Source organism: Panthera onca, chromosome B4 (genome assembly GCF_046562875.1).
Source record: "Panthera onca isolate mPanOnc1 chromosome B4, mPanOnc1 haplotype 2, whole genome shotgun sequence".
Taxonomy (NCBI): Eukaryota; Metazoa; Chordata; class Mammalia; order Carnivora; family Felidae; genus Panthera; species Panthera onca.
In genome coordinates, this window is record NC_138345.1 from 4,813,779 (window position 1) to 4,836,354 (window position 22,576).

At 52.2% G+C, this 22,576-nt stretch overlaps 1 protein-coding gene across 1 annotated transcript; it reads right to left on the reverse strand.

The window, feature by feature from the left end:
- Positions 1–667: 667 nt before the first annotated feature.
- Positions 668–22,059, reverse strand: ASB13 (ankyrin repeat and SOCS box containing 13). Its single transcript, XM_078450492.2, has 6 exons — positions 21,919–22,059; positions 13,946–14,133; positions 12,791–12,941; positions 10,634–10,768; positions 4,593–4,784; positions 668–2,894 (listed from the first exon to the last, which is right to left on the reverse strand). The coding sequence occupies exons 1-6, from the start codon at positions 21,959–21,961 to the stop codon at positions 2,767–2,769; spliced, it is 837 nt and encodes a 278-aa protein (XP_078306618.1). The 5' UTR covers positions 21,962–22,059; the 3' UTR covers positions 668–2,766.
- Positions 22,060–22,576: the final 517 nt, after the last annotated feature.

Here is a 22,576-nt window from a genome sequence, read left to right on the forward strand (position 1 = left end):
AAGTATTTACTAATTTGCATTTCCTTGATCATTACTAACCACCCTTTCCCTTCAGGGGACATTCGAGGTTTCTCTTTCATAAATTTCTTGTCCAGAGTCTTTGCCTGTTTTCCTTCATCTGTTGGGTTATGAATCCTTTTCTTAATGATTTCTAGGTCTTTATATATTTTGATTACCAGTCATTTGTTATCTGTGCTGCAAACGTCTCTCCAAATCTGTCAGCGACACATCGAGTTTTAAAATGTAAACTGAGAGGGGCACCTGGGTGCCTCAATCAGTTAAGTCTGACTCTTGGTTTTGGCTCAGGTCATGATCTCATGGCTTCGTGAGTTTGAGCCCCATGCTGGGCTCTGTGCTGGCAGCGAGAACCTACTTGGGATTCTCTCTTTCTCTGCCCCTCTCCCACTTGTGCTCTCAAAATACTCTTTAAAAAAAAAAAATTATATATATATATACACGTATATATACATATATATATATATACGTATATATATGTATATACATACGTATATATACGTATATGTAAACTGAGCGCTCTTTCTGATCTATGAAATAAGTCCGGACCATCCTAAGTCAGGACTATCTTGAAATAAGCCAGGACCATCCCAGGGTCAGAAGAGAATCATTTACACGGCTGTAAAGTCTACAGACATCAACAAAACCACAGTACAGACACAAACATGTAACTTTTATGTTTGGGGAGCACTTTATACTTTTCAAGGCATCTTTTAATCACCTTATTTTTCAGCTTCACAAGAACATAGGAGGGTGTCGGGGACCCACTTTCAAATGTGTAAGATTGAGGAGTTGGTCACCGATGTCCTTCTAATGATCGATGTCAGCCTCCATCCTTCCGCTGCAGTGGGGGAGGCCAGGGCTCCGAGGGGCGGAGATGCATCTACGGTCACAGCCCTACTAAGGGTTCGGGTGGGTTCCGTGTCGATTACATCTCACTAAAGCCGGGGGCGGGGGAGTGGGGGGGGGGGGACAGGAGGCCCTAAAATCTTAGTCATCTGATTCCCCCGGGGCAGCGTGTCCCCACCTGAGGGCGGTACATCAGCACTAGGAGACAAGGAGAGGCAGAAAGGAATGAATCTGGGGGCGGCAAGGCCCCATCACGTGACCTTCCAAAACACGAGAAGACGACAGCAGCCCCTCTCGACAGGGCGAAGCCCGTCCGCGTTTCTGCTCCCAACACAAGGGCCACGGGAACATAAGGATGGACCCAAACGATTTTTATTGAGCAGTGGGTGTGGGGTCTGACCCTGCACTCGGTGTGCCGCGTGAGGAAGTGTCGTCGGCGTTCACTGCTAGGGGCAAGCTTCTGTTCCAGAGATGCCCGGGCAGATCCCGGTGCTTTGTTTGTCGCTGTCATTACTGGCACATGCAAAAACACGGATTTACCCCCAACTCGGATCTCAGACTCTAACGGAACGGGAGTGGCTCATTCTCAGCTCAAACAGCGCAGACAGAAAATACCTGCGGCAGCCGTGAAACTCTCCCCAGATGTGGGCCCCACGAGGAACCGTGAAGAGACCCCGCGGGTCGGTCATGCAGCCCAGCAATCCAGGCTCCTTCCGTTCGGCAGGCCTTCCCGGAAGCGCCTGGGGACATTCGCGTTTCTGGGGACGCCAGCTTCGGGCATGACTCACAGGAGGGTGTCTTCCCCGTTCCCTCAGAAACTAGATACACATGAGCTAATTGTACAAACGTCCTCTAGTTTAACTCCCTGGTTTTGGTTTTTCAATTAGGAGACAGAATCTTAGACAAATGCAATCCGAATATCAGTGAGTTCACCTCCTGCCTACAGGGTGGAATTCGTTGTTTCTAGCACTACAGGAACAGATTCCTTCACTGCCTTGGACCGGGAGCCTGATTCCCACCGGTTCAAAGCACTCCGACAACTCCTGAAACGTAACAGATGTCCCGTAAGTGGCTGCAAAATGCACGAATCGGTGGTTGTGAGTACCCACTGGGCGCTGGCGACCTCTTCTACCGACTTCAGAGCTTCAAAGGAGTGAGCAAAATTCAGGGTAGGAGAAGGTTTCAGTCGGCAACAGCAGGAACAGAGGAGACCTCATCCCTAAAGTCGGCTGGCGCTCCGCGCCTGGAACAACTCCTGGAACACGTCACCTGTCGTAGAGACCCACTGACAGCACCCAAGCGCTACAGCCTATATACGCTCTGCAAGCGTCTTATCCCCACATAAGCTTTTTAAGAGTTGGGGCCTGAAAAGGTCCCAAGAAGCACTGTGCTGGTTGTGGGGAATAAACGGCCCGAGCCCTTCCCCGACCGAGATCCGTGTAGAGCCCCCTGAGCGACGGGTGCAGCTGGGCACAGGTGGGCCCTGGAAAGTGCCAACCGCAGCTCCAGAAAAGAGCATCCGAGCGGCAGGATATCACCAGAGCAGCTGTCCCAGGCCACAGGGTCGGGACCGACCCTGACCTCTGTAGCTCAGGCTCCTCCCTCCAGATGCCCAGGGCCACCCCGGTGCCCGGCCCCGCCTGGCCCTCCCCTGCGCTCCCTGCAGAGCCCTTCCTGAAAGCGCCGGACGGCCGGGACCAGGCAGGGCCTTCTCAGTGCCTTGGCAACACTGTCCAGGAGTCTGCAGAGAAGACAAAGCAGGCCAGCCGGCACAGCCTCTGGGAGCGTTGCTCTATCTACAGCAGTGGAACGGCCGCAGACGAGGCAGGGCCAAGCGGCCCAGCGTTGGGCTCGGAGAGGCCAGGGGGCCCCCAGCCGGCTCCTGCCTCGCGCGCCTGCAGCTCAGTTGTAGGAAAGGTAATCGATGAGCCGGGGAGGGATGTTCAACTTGCTGATTTTCTCCAGTCCTCGGACACCAGTGGCCTTCCGCAAGCTCACCCTGCAGAGCTGTGCCAGGGACAGAGGGGTTTCTGAAAGGGAACAGGAAGCACATGAGGTCAGCCTAAGGAAATAGCATAACATCCTTCAACTTAGCAAATACCGAGGTGGAACCGGAAATAGGCCAGCCCTGCATGCTTTCCCTGGATGGCTACCAGGACGGACGGACGGGACCTAGGAAGGAAGATCAGGAAATGGGATACGGGTGATGTGCGCTGGGGTTTCATTTTGTGGGATCCTGGGGAGGTTTTTCCTCTTTTCTATAAAGTCGTAAGTTGACACACAGATTTGTCAGCCAAGGACTAATCTAAGGCTACTAGGCTCGTTTCTCAAACTTGCAGACAAATGAGGGCCAGGGCGAGGGCTAGTGCTGGGCAGGGGCCTGGCCACCAGCTCCTGTGGGTCCGGGCTCTCAGCACCGTGTACGGCAGGGCCAAGGCACCCGACGAGAAGTGACACGTGTCACAAAACTGCTCCGGCTGAAACCGTCTGTGCATGCACATCCCAGTGCTGAGGGTCAGGCCTTCAGGACCAGAGACGAAGCCTGTCGCTAGCTGGCCAGCAAACCAGGGCCAAAGATGGAAAGGACCTGGAGGCCCCTGGAGCTGAGGTGCCAGAACATGTGCAGAGTCTGGCCTCACAACTGCCTTTTAGAACGATTTGATTCTTTTTTTTTAATTTTTTAAAAATCTTTTCCATGTTTATTTTTGAAAGAGAAAGAGAGAATGTGTGTGCAAGCAGGGGAGGGGCAGGAAGAGAGGGGGACAGAATAAGAAGCAGGCTCCAGGCTCTGAGCTGTCAGCCCAGAGCCTGATGTGGGGCTCGAGCCCACGGACTGTGAGATCATGACCTGAGCTGAAGTCAGGACCTGAGCTGAAGTCCGCTTAACGGACTGAGCCACCCAGGTGCCCCTAGAACAATTCGATTCTTTACAACCAAGTAGAGAGGTGCCTGGATGGCTCAGTCCATTAAGTGTCCGACTCTTGATTTCGGCTCAGGTCATGATCTCACGGTCACGAGATCAAGCCCCACACTGGGTTCCACGCTGAGCGGTGGAGCCTACGTGGGATTCTCTCTCTTTCCCCCTCACTCTGCCCCTCCCCTCTGCTCGCTCTCTCTCAAAATAAATAAACTTAAAAAAAATATTTAAAAAACCCCCATGTTTGATGCAAATATCTGCTTGATAAAAATATAAATAAGCCAAACACAATATTCTCAACTTCTGCAGATTCATGAAATACGTTCTTTGAGAGAGAAAAAACAAGTCCTGGAGAAATTCATTTTCCCATGTTCCTTTATCTCCAGATTATTTGGATGCAGGAAAACTGTCTTCCAGGAAACATTTGACAGATGTGGATGGTACTTGCCTCTAAATTCTTTTGGAGTTTGGTTGGGTGGGGCCGACAAAAATTTGAATAAATCATTTCCCGCCCCCCCCCCCACCCCCCCACCGCAAGCAAGAGGTGTTTGAAAGCCTCATGTGGTTGTAAGGTGGTGTGAACTCATTTAAAAATCTGTACCCAGAGAAGTCTTGTCCTTTTTCCCGATCACTTGTCCCTTGTCCCCTGAAGGGCGAGCGAGGGCTGCTCACAGGGATCAGTACAGCTGACTGCCTTGTACAGGGCTGGACAGACCATCTGGGACAAAGCTTCCTGCACAGCGGATTCGTGCAATTCCAAACAAGCAAGCACCACTCAAACAACAACAACAGGAAAGTGAGTTCTACTCACTTTCGTAGAACTCGAGGCGCTTGGCGGGTGCACTGCTACTCCACGTGTAGTCAGACGGCTTCTTGCCCCGGTTGTCTCGCGCGTAGATGTTGCCTCCGAACTCGACGAGCATCTCAATGAGGTCGACGTTCTTCACCTTGGCTGCGTGATGCAGGGCTGTCTCATGAAGCTTCGCTGCGTTCACATTGGCCCCTGTGGGTCCAAAGCAAGGAACGGTATCACTGAGGAGGGTACGCACAGCCAGGAGAAACCCCGACCGGTACCTTCTCGTTCAGCACAGTGCACAGAAGCGATCCCCCAGGAGAGAAAATCCAGACAGACTCTGCCACAGCCTTTTCAAAATCTTTTTGTCTACAAGACCATGGAGCCTTCCACCTGTCTTCTTTTTCTTAATATTTGTTTATTACTTATTTTCAGAGAGAGGTGTGCCCGGGGGGCTCAGTTGATTGAACATCTGACTCCAGCTCAGGCCATGATTTCCTGGTTCATGGGTTCGAGCCCTGCATCGGGCTCTGTGCTGACAGCTCAGAGCCTGGAACCTGCTTCAGATTCTGGGTCTCCCTCTCTCTCTCTGCTCCTCTCCCGATTGTGCTTGCTCTCTCTCTCTCAAAAATGAATAAACACTAAAAGAGAATTTTGAGTGAGAGTGCATGCACAAGGAGGGGAGGGCAGAGAGAGAGTAAAAGAGAATCCCAAGCAGGCTCCGTGACGTCAGTGCAGAGCCAGACTCAGGAACTCCATCCCACGAACTGTGAGATCATGACTGAGCCAAAGTACAGAGTTGGACACTTAACTGACTGAGCCACCCAGGCGCCCCACTCAAAATCATCTTCAAGATCCAAATGCGGTAATTAACGTTTTTTCTTATGGCAAGAGAGCTAAACACAGATCGCGGTAAGAAAGTAATATAATTGGAAACAGAAGCAAAAAGAAGAAAGATAAAACAGAAAACTCCTCTGTGAGTCAGAAGCAGTTCTAAGACCCTATGCAGTCCGTCCCCACTGGTCCTGAGGCTCTCTGATGGTTCCCACACGCGCACGACGGGCGCAGGGCAGGGGCGCTAACAACGTGTGCTGCGTGAATGGATGAAGAGTCCTTAAACATAAACATCTTTCACAAAAGAGAAGCTCAAAGGGAAAACAGGTAATGTTCTCCAAACATCATCCACCAGTTCAGGTAAGAGATGAGGTGTCTCACTTGTGAATCCATCTGTTTTGGGGACAATAGTAGACATCCAGAAAGAGGTGAACAAGTAGTAGCTAATTACAGTAGTTTTAGATGCTTTAAAAAGTAAAGATTTTGCTAAAACTATGATTTGTGTAAGGCGTCATTCTTAGGGCACAGCCATCGCCAATTCTATGCAAGGGGATCTCCTACAGCCTTGGAATTTTTTTTTTTAAGAAAATACCAACTTCTTTGAAGTCTGCACCTAATGGATAAGGAGGTTATAAGAGAAAGGGGGGTAGGAGAAAAGCATTTTATTTTATTTTATTAAATATTTATTTATTCTGGGGACAGCATGAGCAGGAACACAGAGAAAGTAGGACAGAGGATCCGAAACAGGCTCCAGCCTCCCACCTGTCAGCACAGAGCCCAATGTGAGGCTCAAACTCACAAATGGAGATCATGGCCTGAGCCAAAGTCAGACGCTTAACCAACTGAGCCACCCAGGTGGCCAGAAGAATTTTAAAGAAGTCAAGCAAATAGTCCAGCATCACTGAAGCTATCCCCCCAAAATAGATTCAAGTCACAGTCACAAAATATCAGCAAAGTGGGGTTTAAAGAAATCATATCACCAGCCTGTCTCCATGTAATGATAAATTTAGAGGCCCAAAATAGGAAATAAGGGGTGTAAGGCTATTAGATTTCCTGTCCCACTGAAAATGGTGGGTAATTCGGATTTCTGACTTAAAATAGTTTTAATCCGCAAGCACCGCAATGAGACAATACAAGTAATGCTCTCCACTGCCCACAGCCCAAACTCCCAAGTCAGGTACGGGAAAAAAAAAAAAAAAATCCCTCAGGAAGAAGACTACATTACCTAGCTATTTAATTCAACAGCTATGCATGGTAAAAATAGTACTAAAGGGCAGTCCGTTCAAAAAACATCCCCGCACCGTGCACCCGCTCCACCACCTGAGGGCGCTCTTCCAATACCTGCCCGGCAGAATACAGACTCGCATAGTTCCGCGGTCATAAAGCAAAGGCAGGTCTGGACGCTAGATGCAAACTTGCAACGAAAAATAAACTGTAAAGTCTAACGATCTGAAGTGCAGGCAGCTGTCTCGCAGGTCATTAACTGTCACAATAATCTTGCCAAGTGCGGAGGAAAGAGACTGTCTCTACTTATAGCAAGAGAGAAGGGGGCCCAGGCGGTCAAGCTCCTCTCAAGGTCAAGGAGAACACTATGGCTAGGGGTGGCTGTACAACTCACACCTCCCTTCCATCCCGCTTACTAGGGCTTCTCAGGATTCCAGGCCTCGGACGGTGACTCTTTCCACCAGGTGGCATACCAAGGTACAAAACAGGACCTTTTTACACCGTGCGCTGGGCTCCTTTGGACGGGGAGACTAGGAGGGGTCCGGCATGCTCTGCAGCTGGGGAGCCACACCCCTGGGCAAACAGAGTACATGGGGGTGGGGGGCTTGAAACTACAGAGCAGGACAAAAAACAGCAAAAAGGCAAACTCTGTAACACAGCACCACTTAGGTCGATTAAAAATACATGTCCCAACCTGTAATGAGTGTCTTACAAAAACACAGATGAAGCACATACACATTCACGTTAGAATGGGGGCAGGGTAGAGGAAAGAGGGAAGGGGAAGAAGGTGGCTTCGTGGGAACTGATGATGATAATGTGCCTTGAACTGAGAAAGAGAGAGAGGGAGGGGGGCAGGGGGGAAAGGGAGAAAGAGGGATGGGGTAGGGGGGAGGAGGAGGGAGGGAGAGGGGAAGAGGGAGGGGAAGAGGATAGGAGGAGGGAGGGGGAGAAAGGGGGAGCGGAGAAGAGAGATGGGAGGGGGAGAAAGAGAGGGAAAGACAGGAAGGGGAGAAAGGGGGAGAGGGAGGGAGAGGAAGGGAGAGGGAGGGAGAGGAAGGGGGAGGAGGAGAGAGGGGGGAGGAGGAGAGAGGGGGGAGGAGGAGAGAGGGGGGAGGAGGAGAGAGGGGGAGGAGGAGAGAGGGGGGAGGAGGAGAGAGGGGGAGGAGGAGACAGGGAGAGGGAAAGAGGGGGACGGAGCCGGTTCAGGGACATTAAAGCCAAGCAGCTCAGTACCTGGCCCTGTAACACCCATCACTCCTTCTGACCACTTCCTGCGGAGCTAAATCCTGTGGCAGCTGTTAAGCGTTGCTATTACTTCCCCACGCTGCACCTTCACCCGCCCCCTCCTCTGCACAACTAACCTGCAGCTGGGCCATCCGGTGCCCACCCCGTGGGTCGGGGGGCACCTGCTTTCCAGAGATGCCGCTTCCACTGGGCTTTCCAAGGGGCCTGCCCCCCCCCCCCCACCAACGTGAAGAATGGCTACTTTAAGAGCAACCCACGTGCTGCCCTCCCTACTTTTTCTGTATGCTTGAGGTTTCCTGCAGCTGAAAACGTTTTCTTTGAAAAGAATCCATTTGATCTAGGGAGGAGGAGCTGTCACAGGAGAGCTGCAGTCAAGCCCAGAGCTGACGGCCTGGTGGTGGCGGCCACCACTGGCGCATCTGGGGAACCCCTGCTTGAGACCGGCGTGAACCCCACAGCCGCCCTCCCACTCTGACCAGCCAGCCCCGCCGCACTGACAGCCTGCAGTGGCCGCGTGCTATTAGGGTGGGGGTGGGATGACCTAGGCTCCAGCCTTGGGTGTGGGTCCTGATTGGCTAATCCCTCTCCCCAGCCCCAGTAATTGGTTCAAATAATCTGGGCCCCACCCAATCAGAATTCGGCTGAGTCTGGAAGAAGGGCCCGGATTCGGTTTGCACCCAGGTTCCAATTTGGGCGCAGGTTCCTCTTGGACACAAGAGGGAAGGGTTAGGCAGGCATCTGGACAAGTGGTTTTTCACTCTTCTCAGAAAGCTACCAGAAGCCTCCAGAAGCCTCCTGAGCAAAAAGTATTTGGATTTCAGCCCGACCCTGATGCAGCCATTTTAACGCCGTTAGGGGTCCCGGGCATAGGATCAAGTGAACACTTTGGACAGGAGACCTCCAAATTTCAGGGAACGTGAGGGCTCGATGATCTTGCTGACCCTCAGGACAAACTGGCCTCGAAAGCTGCCTCCTTCTGGTCCCCGCAGCCCCTACAGTGGGTTTTCCATTGCTTACACATGAGGAACCATTTCCATTAAGTTAGGACTTTGTGCAGAAAGGATGTTGGGGTTCAAACCCCGAGTCTTATCCTTCCCCCTACAGCCACAAGGAGAGGAAGGAAAAAAGGACGGGCGCTGAGGTGTACTGAGCACACAGGTACCACGCGCTGTGCAGATGGCTGTGGACCAGAAAACTATTTCAAAAGTTCGGCAGTAATGCCCGGCAGGTACCCTAGGCTGATAGAAAAGCTGAGTGAATTGGCCAGAAGATCTAGGGCTGCTTCTCATCTAGACATTCTTTCACTATATAAAAAGTAAAAGCGTGGGGCACCTGGGGGGCTCAGTCGGTTAAGCAGCCGACTTTGGCTCAGGTCATGATCTCACAGTTCATGAGTTCAAGCCCCGCGTCAGGCTCTGTGCTGACAGCTCGGAGCCTGGAGCCTGTTTCAGATTCTGTGTCTCCCTCTCTCTCTGCCCCTCCCCTGCTCACCCTCTCTCTCTCTCTCTCAAAAATAAACATTGAAAAACATTTTTTTTATATATAAATAAAAACGACCCCAATGGCAAACCTTATACAAAATGAATCCTTTTTGCTCAAGACTTAAAAGTGCACATTAAAGTGAGCAAGACTCACAAATAGAAAAGTACATACAACCTAAGCTCAAACGACCGTCCTCCGGAGAGAACTGGTAAGCTTTCTATTCCTGACCAGTTTTGTTTTTTTATCCTAAGCTGCACCCAGCATGGCTGAGCTAAAATTTTCCAACAAAATATTTAAGTTGGGTTCATAATGAAAACTCCTTCCCAATACCCAGTTTGGCTACATTTGCAAACTCCTGTGGTAGACAGGTCCCGAAGCCAACCTCCACTTGACTGGGTTGTTTTCCATCTTGTTTTTTATTTTGCATCCTGGGAGCCTCCCTATCCTTTTTTGAACACCCGACAAGGATCTGGATCCCACATGCTGCCAGCTCCATTTCCCTCGGATCCCCATCTCTTTCTGATTTAGAAGGCACCCGGGGTGCCTGGATGGCTTAGTTGGTTGAGCGTCCGACCTCGGTTCAGGTCATGATCTCACAGCTCGTGGGTTGTGGGTTTGAGCCCCCTGTTGGGCTTGTGCTGACAGCTCGGAGCCTGGAGCCTGCTTCGGATTCTGTGTCTCCCGTTCTCTCTCTGCCCCTCCCCCGCTCACACTCTATCTCACTCAATAATAAATAAACATTAAAAAAAATTTAGATGGCGATCGAATTAGGCAGGTATTGGGGATGGCCCCGAGGCCACCAAAAATAACGATTAGCATGCACTCAGCATCAGGCCCTGCAGAAACATGATCACAAATCCTTCGGACAACCCTCCAAAGTAAGGTTTCCTTTTCCAGTTGTATAGGTATAGAAACTGAGGCCCACAGTCTGGGCTGGCAAGAGGGAGAGCCAACTTCCAACCTGGTCTGAGTCCACAGCCCAGCGCACGGTGCAGGTAAACAGAACACCTGTGCCGAGCAGGGCGGATACGATCACCAACACCCCTGCACCGAGCAGGGCAGGCAGAAACAGGGCACAGCCGCCCTGAGGAGAGCAGCCATAAAAGCCAACGGACTTGCACACCTGCCCTGACGAGCAGGAGTAAGCACAACACAGCTGCACTGAGGAGCACGCGTATAAATGCAACACCCCACATCGAGCACCACGGGTGTAAGCCCACCACGCCTGCGCGGCATAAATACCGACACGCCAGCGGCAGCAGGCGCCAGCACACCTGCGTTAAGCAGCACTTTGACGCAGTCCAGATGCTCCCGGGCGCAGGCGACGTGAAGAGGGGTCCCGAAGTGGCAGTCGTGTGCTTCCAGATTGGCCCCCACGTCAATAAGAAGCCTCACGCATTCGGAACTTCCTTAAAGCAAGCGGAAAAGGATGAGGACCGTTAATGAGCATACACATCTGAAATAAGCCTGAGAGAAGCACAGCTGAACAGGTAAGCCCACGCCTGCCTGCTGGGGGAGAACGGGGAACCAGAACCGCACCCCAACTGAAAGTGGGTCACAACCCCAAGTTGCCTTGCGGAGCCAGAACGTTGTGCTTTCTGGGCGTGCACGGTTCCCCCGGCCCGGCCTGGCAGCACGAGGGACAGAGGGCACGGGTGAGCCTCTCGTGGGAGAGCAGTAGGTTTGGGAACAGCACCTCTGAGCAGCCAGACCTGGCTCCTCAGCAGGAAGGAAGGTGCTCCCCACCTCCGGGGTCTCCTAAGTGGCGTCGGGAGCACCAGGCCTGGAGGCGATAAGCTGAAGCTACTGGCAGCCCGAGTCCGAGCCCCCTGGAGGAGCTTCCCAAGGCTTCCTGACCTCGGAGGTCCCCCAGCCTTCTCCCTGGCAGGTGTTTTTCTGCCTCTTTCCCGGCATCTTTAACTGGGTTTGGGTGGAGGTTCATTCTGTCCCAGGCTCCATCCTCTCTCCTCACTTATTCATGCTTCATCGTCAGCAGCGGCCAAGTTTTCCACGTGTGGCCCTGAAATCCAGCCTCTTCCCTACAGCCCTCTGCTGGCCACTCTCTTGGGGATGTCTGGACCACTGCGTAGTCCTGTCCCACGTACTAAATCCTGCTGACTCTTCCCCTAAAGGTTTCTAAATGAATCCACCCTGCCTGGGCTCCAACTCCTCTCTCCACGTCAGGATACCCCAGCCCCATCGCTCCTCTATGGAAGAGCAGCAGCTATGCCACCCCCAAAATCTGCTTCTTTAGCATAAGGATTATTTTGAGCTTAAAGCAATTACACGGCAGATATAAGAAAAGCTCTCTGCCCCCCTCCCCATCTGCCTAACAGCGGGACAGAAATTCAAAACGGTCTCCCTATCCCCCTCTACCAGGAAAGACAGAAAGTAATGACCAGAGAAAATTCCAGACCCTTAGCCCAGAGCATGAGAGGACTCTACAGACCAGGTGGAGCACGTAACCTCTAACAGGAGATTCTCCCGTCCCGGCGCTCCAGTCTGCAGAGGTGGGGGATCCCAGGCAGAGAGGCAGGTGTGGAAGGGCGGGGGGGCACAGAGCAGCTACAGGTGGCACCGGAGAGGGGCCGGTGGTGGGGGAGGGCTCAAAGAGGTGAGCAGGGCCCAGGTCGCCACCCCCAACAGGCCAACGAGTATGACTGGTAGGCCCGTCCAGCAGTGAGGATGACCCAAGGATTTTGAGGAGCGTTGGGACCAACTCTGTGATCCTAGCAGGGTCCTGGGTTTCATAAAGTGCCCTTGGAACCGTACCACGTTCTCTTGACTTGAGTGCAAGTGGCGTCTCAGACACCCGAACACAACACTGGCCGGCACTGTGCCGGCCAATCAAAATATTGGCCACACGTTTGCAAACTTCGCTCAGAAGAGTAGAATCCAAACTCCTTAGTGTGTCATTTAAAGATCTCCCACCTGCCGGTCTCGCCCTGAATTTCGTCTTCTCTGTCACCCCTCTCCTGGGAGCTTCCGGTCCAGTGAGCCTGGACAAGTCACTTTCTCTCGCTTGGAGTGGCCTTCCTCTTCCTCTGAAACCTCCTTCTTGCAGGGTGGCTGAAATCCCACCTGTTCCCCGAGCCCCCAGGATGAGCGCCCTGTCCTCGGCCCGTGCTGGGTCCCCTCGAAATACAACAGGGGTCCACAGGGCAGAAGACGGTGAAGACCAAGTGAGCCACCACAGGGTAGGCTGATTTCCAGCGTTAGTATCTGAAAGGCCCTGGAGACCCAGCTAAGAAGTAGAATCCTACCCTAGAAACCATGGCCCCTGCTCCTGGCGGGGAAGGGTCTGCAGGAGGAAAAGCTGAGGATTTCCACGGCCGGGTACCCGAGCTCCAGAAACCGAATGGGGGCAGGTGGGGAACCTCGGCCGGCTGACGGCTTCCGCTACGGTGCTCGCTTTGCTGGCGCGGACTCACCGCTCATGCAGGCCTCGTGCAACGGGGACGCCGTGTACAGAGGGGGGTTGACCTTGGCCCCGTAGGAGAGCAAGAGCTTCACACACTCGATGCTGCCGGAGGCACAGGCATCGCAGAGGGGCGTGCTGCCGTCGATGTTGCGGGCGTCCACCTGGTGGGGAGGAAGAAACGAGCGTCAGGGTGGAGGGGAAAAGCCCACACGACTCGCTTCCTCATCCTGACACACATTCATCTCTGCAAAGACCCTCATTAGCAGTAGTTTTGCAGCGTGTGCCAAGGTGCCGTCCCAGGCAAGGGCGTTCAAGGACAAAGGGAGACGGGCTGGCAGTGCCTCTGAGCCCACCAAGTGCGGGAGGGGCCCTTTTCCGGGCTCTTCTCTTGGGACAGGGTCAACTCGGCCTCACTCCTGCCACCTCCTACCCGTCCCCTAGGCCCCCCTCCCCCCCAAGACTGCAAGGTGACGAAGGCAGGATGTAAAAAGGGCATTTTAATTCCGGCTTAGGGCTGCCCGGAGCTGCTTATCGTGCCCCCTCTAGCCGGGAAATGACCCGGAGGGGAAAGCCGACCCCCAGGCTGGCGGGCTGTGCTCAGACTTCAGCTGCTGCGTGGGTACGCGCGACAGCTCGGCCCGCTTCCTGTGGGAGCACCCTCACAGCCAAGCTCCTGGGTGCGTTCGGCCCGGAGGCTGCAGCCCACGCTCCAGGCTCCTGGCCCGCTGCTGCCGCTGCCCTCCGCCCAGCGACTCTGCTCGCGGCGACGGCTGGAGGCTCAAGCCAGCCCGCAAGCAGGAGCAGGTGCACAGGGAAGTAGATCCCGATCTTGCGCTTAGAATCCTGCTCTTGGACCCAGGCAGTGGCTCTTCAGCCACGGCCTCCAGCCCTCACAGACGTCTCCCTCGCGAGAAACTAGAACTGCCCGCTCTTTGGCCACCCGTGCCCTCCCGGCAGCCCAGCCGTGACCACTGCTGCCCCAGAGCCGGCTCCTCTGTTGGCCTCCACTACACCCCACGCTGGAGGCTTCCTTCCCCTCCCCCGTGGTTTCTCTACTTTCTGTGCATTTTGCAACTCGAATCCCGAGCCTCTTAGTATTTCCCCTCCCTCCATACGCGCTCCATCCATTCCCGTCCCTGGGGGTCTGTCCCAAAGGGCCCCTCACCTGGGCCCCGGCGGCCAGCAGCAGCTGAACACACTGCGCCTGGCCCTGCAGGCTGGCCGCGTGCAGGGGCGTGATGGAGTCCACGGTGACCTGGTTGACACAGGCCCCGCTCTCAATCAGCTGCTGCAGCTGCAGGGTCTCGCCACGCTGGGCAGCCTCGTGCACAGGGGTGCGCTCCACCCAGAAACCTGGAAAGGAAGGCAGACCCAGTGCTGAGACCCGGGGACACGTGTACCCAGGTCAGGAGACCATGGCAGGGTCGCAAGGACGCTTCATGAAACCCAGCACCCGATGCAGGATCACGGAGTTGGCCGAAACGCTCCTCAAAATGCTCGGGTCATCCCCACTGCCGGAGCGTGGAGGTCATACTCGTTGGCACGGCCTGTCGGGGGTGGCGACCTGGGCCCTGCTCACCTCTTTGAGCCCTTCCCCCCACCCCCCCCCCCCACTGACCCCTCTCCGGTGCCACCTGTAGCTGCTCCGTGCCCACTGCCCTTCCACACCTGCCTCTCTGCCTGGGATCCCCCACCTCTGCAGACTGGAGCGCCGGGACGGGAGAATCTCCCGTTAGAGTCTCCTGTCACTTGCCGTACCTGCACCCGTTTGAAGTCTCCCCTTCTTCCATGACACTCGCGCGCACACCCTCATTTACAGCTTGACGCCCTCTCCACCCCATCCTTGCCCAGGAGTGCCTTGAAAGTGGGAACCACCTTTTACTCCACTTTAACAGGTTCCTCAGGACTTTGTACGTGTAAAATCGTGTCACCTGCTAACGGAAGTAGTTTCACCACCTCCTTTCCAATCTGGATGCCTCTTCTCTTTCCGGCCTCACTGCCCTGGCTCGGACTTCCAGCTCGATGCTGAACAGAAGCGGTAAGAGCACGTCCCGGCCTTATTCGTCGACTTTCACATCAGGGATGAGCTTAGCTGTGACTTTTTCACAGGTGGCCTTTATCAGGTGGAGGACATTCACCTCCCTTTCTGGTTGTTGTTGTTGTTTCTAATCACCAGATGGCGTTGGATTTTTGTTCAATGCTTTTTCTGCATCTAGTGCAGTGCTCCTGCCGGCCTTCCTTAATTGTGGAAGTGGTTAGTACATTAACGGACTCTCAGATGTTAAGCCAACTATGTATTTCTGGCATAAACCCCCTTGGTCATGATGCCATAGCATGTTTGGTTTGCTAGTGTTCTCAGGACTCTTATATCTACACTCGTAAGTCATTTGTCTTATGATTGATGTTTTAATCTGGTTTTTCCAGCTCCATAGAATGAGTCAGGAAATTATTGTCTCTTCCAAAAATTGGAAAGCACTGGTATTGAATCTTTAAATGTTGGGTCAAGTTCATCTGGGAAGATCTCTGGGTCTGGGCTTTCCTTTGCTATAAGCTTTAATTCCTAATTCCACATCTTCATTTGCTACAGGTCTATTCAGAGTTTCTATTTTTTTTTTTTTTTTGAGTCAGTTTTGGTGTCTATTTTTTGCCAATTTTGGTAGTTTGTGTCTTTATTGGAATTTCTCCACTTCGTGTACATCCTCTAATCTGTTGGCCTACAATTGGTTATGGACTGAATTTTGTCCCCAAAATTCGTAAGCAAAGCCTGAACCCTATATACCTCTGAATGTGACTGTGCTTGGAGTCTGCACGGTTTCAGAAGTAATGAAGTCAAGGTGAGGTCATTAGAGCCGGCCCTAAACCCATCTAAGTGGAGTCTTCATGAGGGGAGATTAGGACACAGACACCTGGGATGGGCCTGAACAGAGGAAGGGCCATGTGAGGACACAGTTAGAAAGTGGCCATCTGTAAGCCAAGGGGTGGAGGGGCCTCAGCAAAAACCAGCCCGGCTGAGCCCCTGATCTTGGACTTCCAACCTCCAGAGCTGTGAGAAAATGAACGTGCACTGTGCAGGCCACCCAGTGGCATTTTGTCACAGCAGCCCTGGCAGACTGACATGCCACCGTTCACACTGTCCCTCTGTGGTCCTCGTTTCTAGAAGGGCCAGAGTAACGTCATCCCTCTCCTCCTTGATCTTAGTGATCTGCATCTTTTTCCTTGGGGTTTGTCGATTTCATTGCTCTTTCCAGAGAACTTTTGGTTTTGTTGGCTTTCTATGTTGTTTTTTCTATTCCCTATTTCACGGATGTCCTGTCTAATCTTTGTTTTTCCCCTTCTACCTCCTTCAGCTCCAGTTTTCATGGATGTCCTGTCTAATCTTTATTATTTTTTCCCTTCTACCTCCTTCAGCTCTAGTTTTCTATTTCCAGTGTCTTAAAGGTGGAAGGATATTGATTTGAGCTGTTTCCTCTTAAATGTTTACAGCTATAAAAGTCCTTCAAGTGCTACTGGGACTCTCCTCTCATGAGTTTGGTAGATTATCCTCATTTTTATTCATCTCAAACTAAAACTATTTTTACATTCATTCCAACCTCAATGTATACATTCAACAAACCTGTAATTGATCAAGGCACTGCTCTGATCCCAAAATGGGAGTAAAATTCTCTCTCCTACACTGGCTCACCCCTCCCCATCACTCCCTTTGGCTATACAAAAAGTGTTCTGACCTCCTGATCCCTTTAACCAGTGGCCCTCACACCTGAGCGTCCAACAGTGCCACCTGGGGGCTATGAGAATGGACTGCTGAGCCCCACCCCAGAGTCAGCAGGTCTTGGTGCCTGAGAATCGGCGTCTCTAATAAGTTCCCACATGATGCTGATGTTGACGCTGTGGCCTGGGGACTGCACTTTGATAACCACTGCTTTAGACAATACCTCTCCCTCTGAATGAAGGCCCTTTTCTCCCCCCATCTCCTCACCTCACTCCCACCTTTTCCCACTCACCCTGGATGAGTTCTGCTTGTACCTCTCCACGCTGCAATCCAGTGCTTATTTCTTCCAGGAGGACTTGCCCCACCTCTGCCCCTACCCACCCTGGGTTAGCATCTCATCTGTGTCCCGTCAGCCTGCCTCCCTGCCCCCACCAGCCCGTGGCAAGGACACCACAAGGACAGCACAGGGACTAAGCTCTGCTACATCTGAAACTTGGCTCAGCCACTTATCAGCTTCTGTGGGACATAGCTTCCCTTGACTGTCTCTGCACCTGTACATGGGGATGATGATAATAGTTTATTCATTGGTGGGTTATGAAAATTCAGTAGATTATAATGAGTGAAAGCACCTAGTGTGGGGCCTGGCACAAAGTGCTCAGTAAATGCGGTCCATTTATAATACCCCTCCTCCCCAATCGTGCCTACCTGTCTTGTCTGCTAGCCAAAGAGCCTGTGACCCCATGAAATGGGGACTTGATCGTAGGAGTGGGGGGGTGGAGGATGGAGCAAAAGGAGAGCTGAAACTCAGATTTGATTCTCACAAAATATAAAAGCCAAGCTTGTGGAACTTTCTATTTACCACTTCACGAAGGGGACCCCCCAGTATGTATGTTTAGCAGTGACTACCAGGCATGGGCACACCTGTCTTGGGGGTTAGTGAAAAGTGGCTATCATTCCAGAGTCACACTGGAAGAAGCAAAACCCCACAGGTAGGACGAGGGGTTGCAACCTTCAAAAGAGGAGGGCAGGGCGAGGCCCTGGATCATATAGCAAAAAAGGGACATGCAGCTCAGGAAAGCCAGTGCACCTTCCATTTCTTGCACTTTGTGGATAATTGCGTTTTTTTCCGAATTGAAAGCTTGTGGCAATCCCGTGTTGCAATTTTTCCAGCAGCGTTTGCTCACTTTGTGTCTGTCATGCTTTGCTAATTCTTGCAATATTTCAAACTTCACTACATCTGTCATGGTGATCTGTGACCAATAATCTTTGTTAGCATGGTGATGTTTCAGGATGCCATGAACCGTGCCCACGTAAGATGGTGAACTGAATCGACAAACATTGTGTTCCAACTTCTCCACCAACCAGCTCTTTTCCCCAGCCTCCCTATTCCCTAAGACCACCACACTGAAATTACGACCAATTAATAAGCCTACGATGGCCTCTGGGTCTTCAAGTGAAGGGAAGAGTCCTACATCCCTCGCTTTAAATCAAAAGCTAGAAATGATTAAGTTCGGTAAGGGAGGTGTGTCGGAGGCGAAGACGGGCTGAAAGCTAGACTTCTTGACCCCAACAGCCAAGGTGTGAATGCAAAATTTTCTTGAAGAAAATTAAAAGTGCTACTCCAGCGAACACGTGGATAAGAAAATGAAACCGACTTACAGCTGATCTGGAGAAAAGTTCAGATGGTCTGGACAGAAGATCAAAGCAGCCACAACATTCCCTAAAGCCAGAGCCTAACCTAGGGCGAGGCCCCACCTCTCCTCAATTCCATGGAGGCTGAAAGGTGAGGAAGCTGTATAAGAAAAACTGGAGGCTGGCAGAGGTTGGTTTGTGAGGTCTGAGGAAAGAGGACAGCTCTAAAACATGGAGGCACAGGATGATGCAGCAAGTGCTGATGTCAAAGCTGCAGCAGGCTATCCAGAAAATGTAGCTAAGAAAATTAACGAAGGTGGCTATGCCAAACAGATGATCGGTGGAGATGAAACAGCCTTCTATTGGGAGAAGACGCCATCTAGGACTTTCATAGCTAGAGAGGAGTCAGCCTGACTCTCTTGCTAGGGTTAATGAAGCTGGTGACTTTCAGTTGAAGCCAGTGCTCGCTGACCATTTCAAAAATCCCAAGGCCCTTAAGAATTAGGCTACATCTACTCTACCTGAGCTCTATAAATGGAACGACAAAGCCCAGGTGACAGCACATATGTTTGCAACATGGTTTACTGACTACTTTAGGCCCACTGTTGAGACTTACTCCTTGGAAAAAGATTCCTTCCAAAATATTCGTTAATAATGTGCCTGGTCACCCAAAAGCTCCGATGGAGATGAACGAGATTCATGGTTCCATACCTACTAACACGACGTCATTCTGCAGCCCATGGATCAAGGAGTCCTTTCAACTTTCAAGTGTTATTATTTAAGAAATACATTCCATAAGGCTATAGCTACCATAGTGATTCCTCTGATGGATCTGGGCAAAGAAAACTGAAAACCTTCTGGAAAGGATTCACCACTCCAGATGCCATTAAGAACTTTCATAATTCATGGGAAGAGGCCAAAATATCAACATTCACAGGATAACAGGAGTTGGGAGACGTTGGTTCCAGCCCTCGTGGAGGACTTTGAGGGGCTCATGACCTCAGTGGAGGGAGTCACTGCAGATGAGATGGAAAGAGAGAGCAGACCAGAATCAGAAGTGGGGCCACAAAGTGGAATAATGGCTGTAATCTCCTGACAAAACTTGAACGGAAAAGAAGTTGCTTCTCACGGAGGAGCAAAGAAAGTGGTTTCTTGAGATGGAATCTACTCCTGGTGAAGACTGTTGAAATGACAGCAAAGGATTTAGAATATAACATAAACTCCGCTGACCAGGCAGCAGCAAGGTTTGAAAAGACTGCAATTTTGAAAGAACTTCTGGGGATAAAGTGCTATCAAACAGCATCACATGCTCCAGAAAAAGTTTGTGAAGGCAAGAGTCCAGCAACGCGGCCAAGTTCGTTATCTTTTTTTAAGAAACTGCCACAGCCACCCCAACTTTCACCACCCTGCTAAATCAGCAGCCATCACCATCGAGGCAGGACCCTCCACCAGCAAGACGATCAGATGACAGTTAGCATTCTTCGCACTAAAGCACTTTTACAGTTAAGGTATATTTTCAGAGGATCGCATACTCGACAGGCCAGTGTAAACATAACTTTTATATGCATTGGGAACCCCCCAAAATTCATGTGATTCTATTGCAACATCCACTTACTGTGGTGGTCTGGAACTGAACCCAAAATATTTCCAAGGTGTGCCTGTGTAGGTTCCCAGGCACGGGGATGCAGACCAAGCTGTGCCTCTGATCGTGGACCCCACAGGCAGACACATGTCTCACGGCGGGAAAGGCCATATAGTAACAAGTGGAGATGGGAGGTAGGCAGTAAAAGCTTTCCGTGTCCCCTGAGAAACCCACAGCAGGACGTGGCTTATCCACCCAGCCCAGCAATCCAAGTAGCCCTACAAACTGATTACAGATGAATGTACTTGATGTGAAGGGTGTGAGCCTTTTAGCATAAAACCAGCAACCCAGGAAAGCCCCGCCTGGGTTTAAACCTCAGCCTTGCCTCTTTCTAGCTGTGTGAACTCCACCGTACCTCTAAATTATCAATAATAAGCGTACTGCAGCTGCCTCTGGGCTTGTGACCAGCACTGGCACATAACCTAAGCAGCACCAGGCTCTTCTCGGGGTCCCAGAAACCGTCTCTCCTTTCTCTCTCCAGATGGTAGCGATCCCCCCCCCCCCACCGATGGCAGCGAGCTGTGTTTAGAGTTCACGGCTAAGGATGACAGAAAAAAAAAACCAGCTCACCTTGCTTAGAACCTCAAATCCTTAAGGTACCCTTTTGTCATTGTCTGCCAGCCTCTCGAATACAGCTCTTGAGTACAGATCCTGAACACAGGATCCCTTTTTCCACTTCGCAAAAGGATGCTTGCCCTTGGGTCCGTAACAACCTGTATTACATTGGCTAAGTTATAAATATAGGATTCACTTAGGAGGTGGCTTGCCCTAAATTCTCTGCAGAGCTTTACAATATGGCCTTAATAAGTATAATCTTTACCTCTGTGAGACGTTCTATTAAAAAAAAAAAAGAAAAATCTACGTGCTTTGAAGTATATATACACCACACATCTACAATTTCAGATCAGAAAGTTAAAATGGGTTACAGTCCCTACAGTGGGCCATTGCTTCTGCTGGGATAGCGGTGTTCTGGATTCAATACATTCAGCTTATCCCTTAATGCTGAGAATGAAAATGTCAGGAACCTATTTTTAGAGGAAATAAACAATGACAGTCAAAAATATCCATGAACCCCAGAAGCTGTAAAACCCATTGGTTGAGCAAGCTCTTCTCTTAAAGATTCCTTAAACTATGCTCAGAAAAGTGAAGGCTGCGCTATTAATGAACACAATGAACACAAGCATGAAAACGTGTCCACGTGGCCCTGGTCAGCCATTCTTTGCTTATTTTAACTGAACCAAACACAGATGGCACTGGAGGGGTCAAAGTCTTGCACCCGCCTGCGGTGGAATGCCAAGTAAAAGCAGATGTTTACTAAATGTCTTTGATCATGTTCAAGGTGGCTATTTCCCAGGACCCATTCAAATATCTGCCTTGCTATGACTTCAAGTCCCCTTACGCCAAATTTACCCTTAAGATGTCTCACTTTTATTGGCACTGTTTTTACCAGTGTCAAAGTACTTTAGTTTTGGTTGGTTGGTTGGTTGGTTTTGGTTTTTTGCTTCCAGGCTTTCTAAGTGCTTTCTCGGGTCACTTCATCTGCTGTAGTATTTACTTCGTAGGGAAGTCTCCTTCCCCACAGAATGTCCCTTTGCCCTCGGATCCATTTTATTCTCCCGTAGCCTGAATGGTAGGAAGAACCGAGATGGCTTTTTTTTTTTTTTTTAAACATGGGGTGACCTGTCACAAGGGCATTATCTTCCTTCTGGGGCACACGCCTTCGGTCACAGCCGGATAGACCTGTAGGATGCTAATGACAGTGCGACACGACCTTCCCAAGGGCCCCTGGAAGATGTTCCGGCTCCCACACCGGGCTCTGCGGGGATGCCCTAGGAGCGGTCCCCCAGAGGCAACTCTGGGTGCTCTGAACTTGGGGATGACCATGCCCACCCCTCCCTGCGCCTTCCCCAAGGTGCGCCGATGGGTCTGAGGTTGGGAAGTCCCGCGACTGGCTGACCGGGGCCAAGAGGCCGGACGCAGAGAGCGCCTGAGATGCTTGGGGTTACCGACCTCGCTCCCCGTGAGGACACGGCGGCGCTCCAACCTGGGCCCACCGAAACGCCCCTGCCGGCGTCCTCCGACGCACCTGTCCGGCCGGGAACAGCCCCGCGGTCCCCGCGCCCCCCGCACCCACGCCGCCCGCGCCCGCACGTACCCACGTCGCCCAGGAAGCAGCCGTCCGCCGCGCGGGGCTCCATGCCGCACGCCCGCCCGCCCGCCCGCTCGCCGCCGCGCGCCCGCCCGCACACTCCGGCGGCTCGGGCGCCCGCGACCTGGGCGGGGCTCCGCTGGCTGGGCGGGCCTACGGGGCGCGGCGTCCGCCCGAGGGACCACGGGAGTTGTAGTTCCGCCGCGGCCTGGCGCCGGGGAGTCCGTGCGCGCCCCGCTGGTGCTCCCGACCCGGCTTCGGCTGCAGCCCCCGCGGCGCCCCAGGGCCGCTCCGCGCTTGGGACGCCGAGTCGGGCTTCCTGCCGGAGCGGGGACGCTCCCCGTGTCTGTCACCTGAATCGCTTAGGTTCGGGAGGACCCAGCAGGCGCGCCTTTCCGAGCCTCGCGGCGGGAAAGAGCCGGTTTCCTAATAAGTCCAGGCGGACAACTGAATGAGCCCTTGTGCTTTGCTTTGCTTTTACAAAAGGCAGTTGCGCGATGCGGCAGGTTTAATTTTGTCCAAGTTCCCTGCGGCCTGGTCACGAGATTTCTCACCCGGTCTGACCTGTGCTGAGCCTACCTGTAGAAGTTAGCTTGGGCTGGAAAGTAAAAATACCAGAAATTACCTGATGCGGAAATACAGGAGGACTACTGGAGTGCGGAAG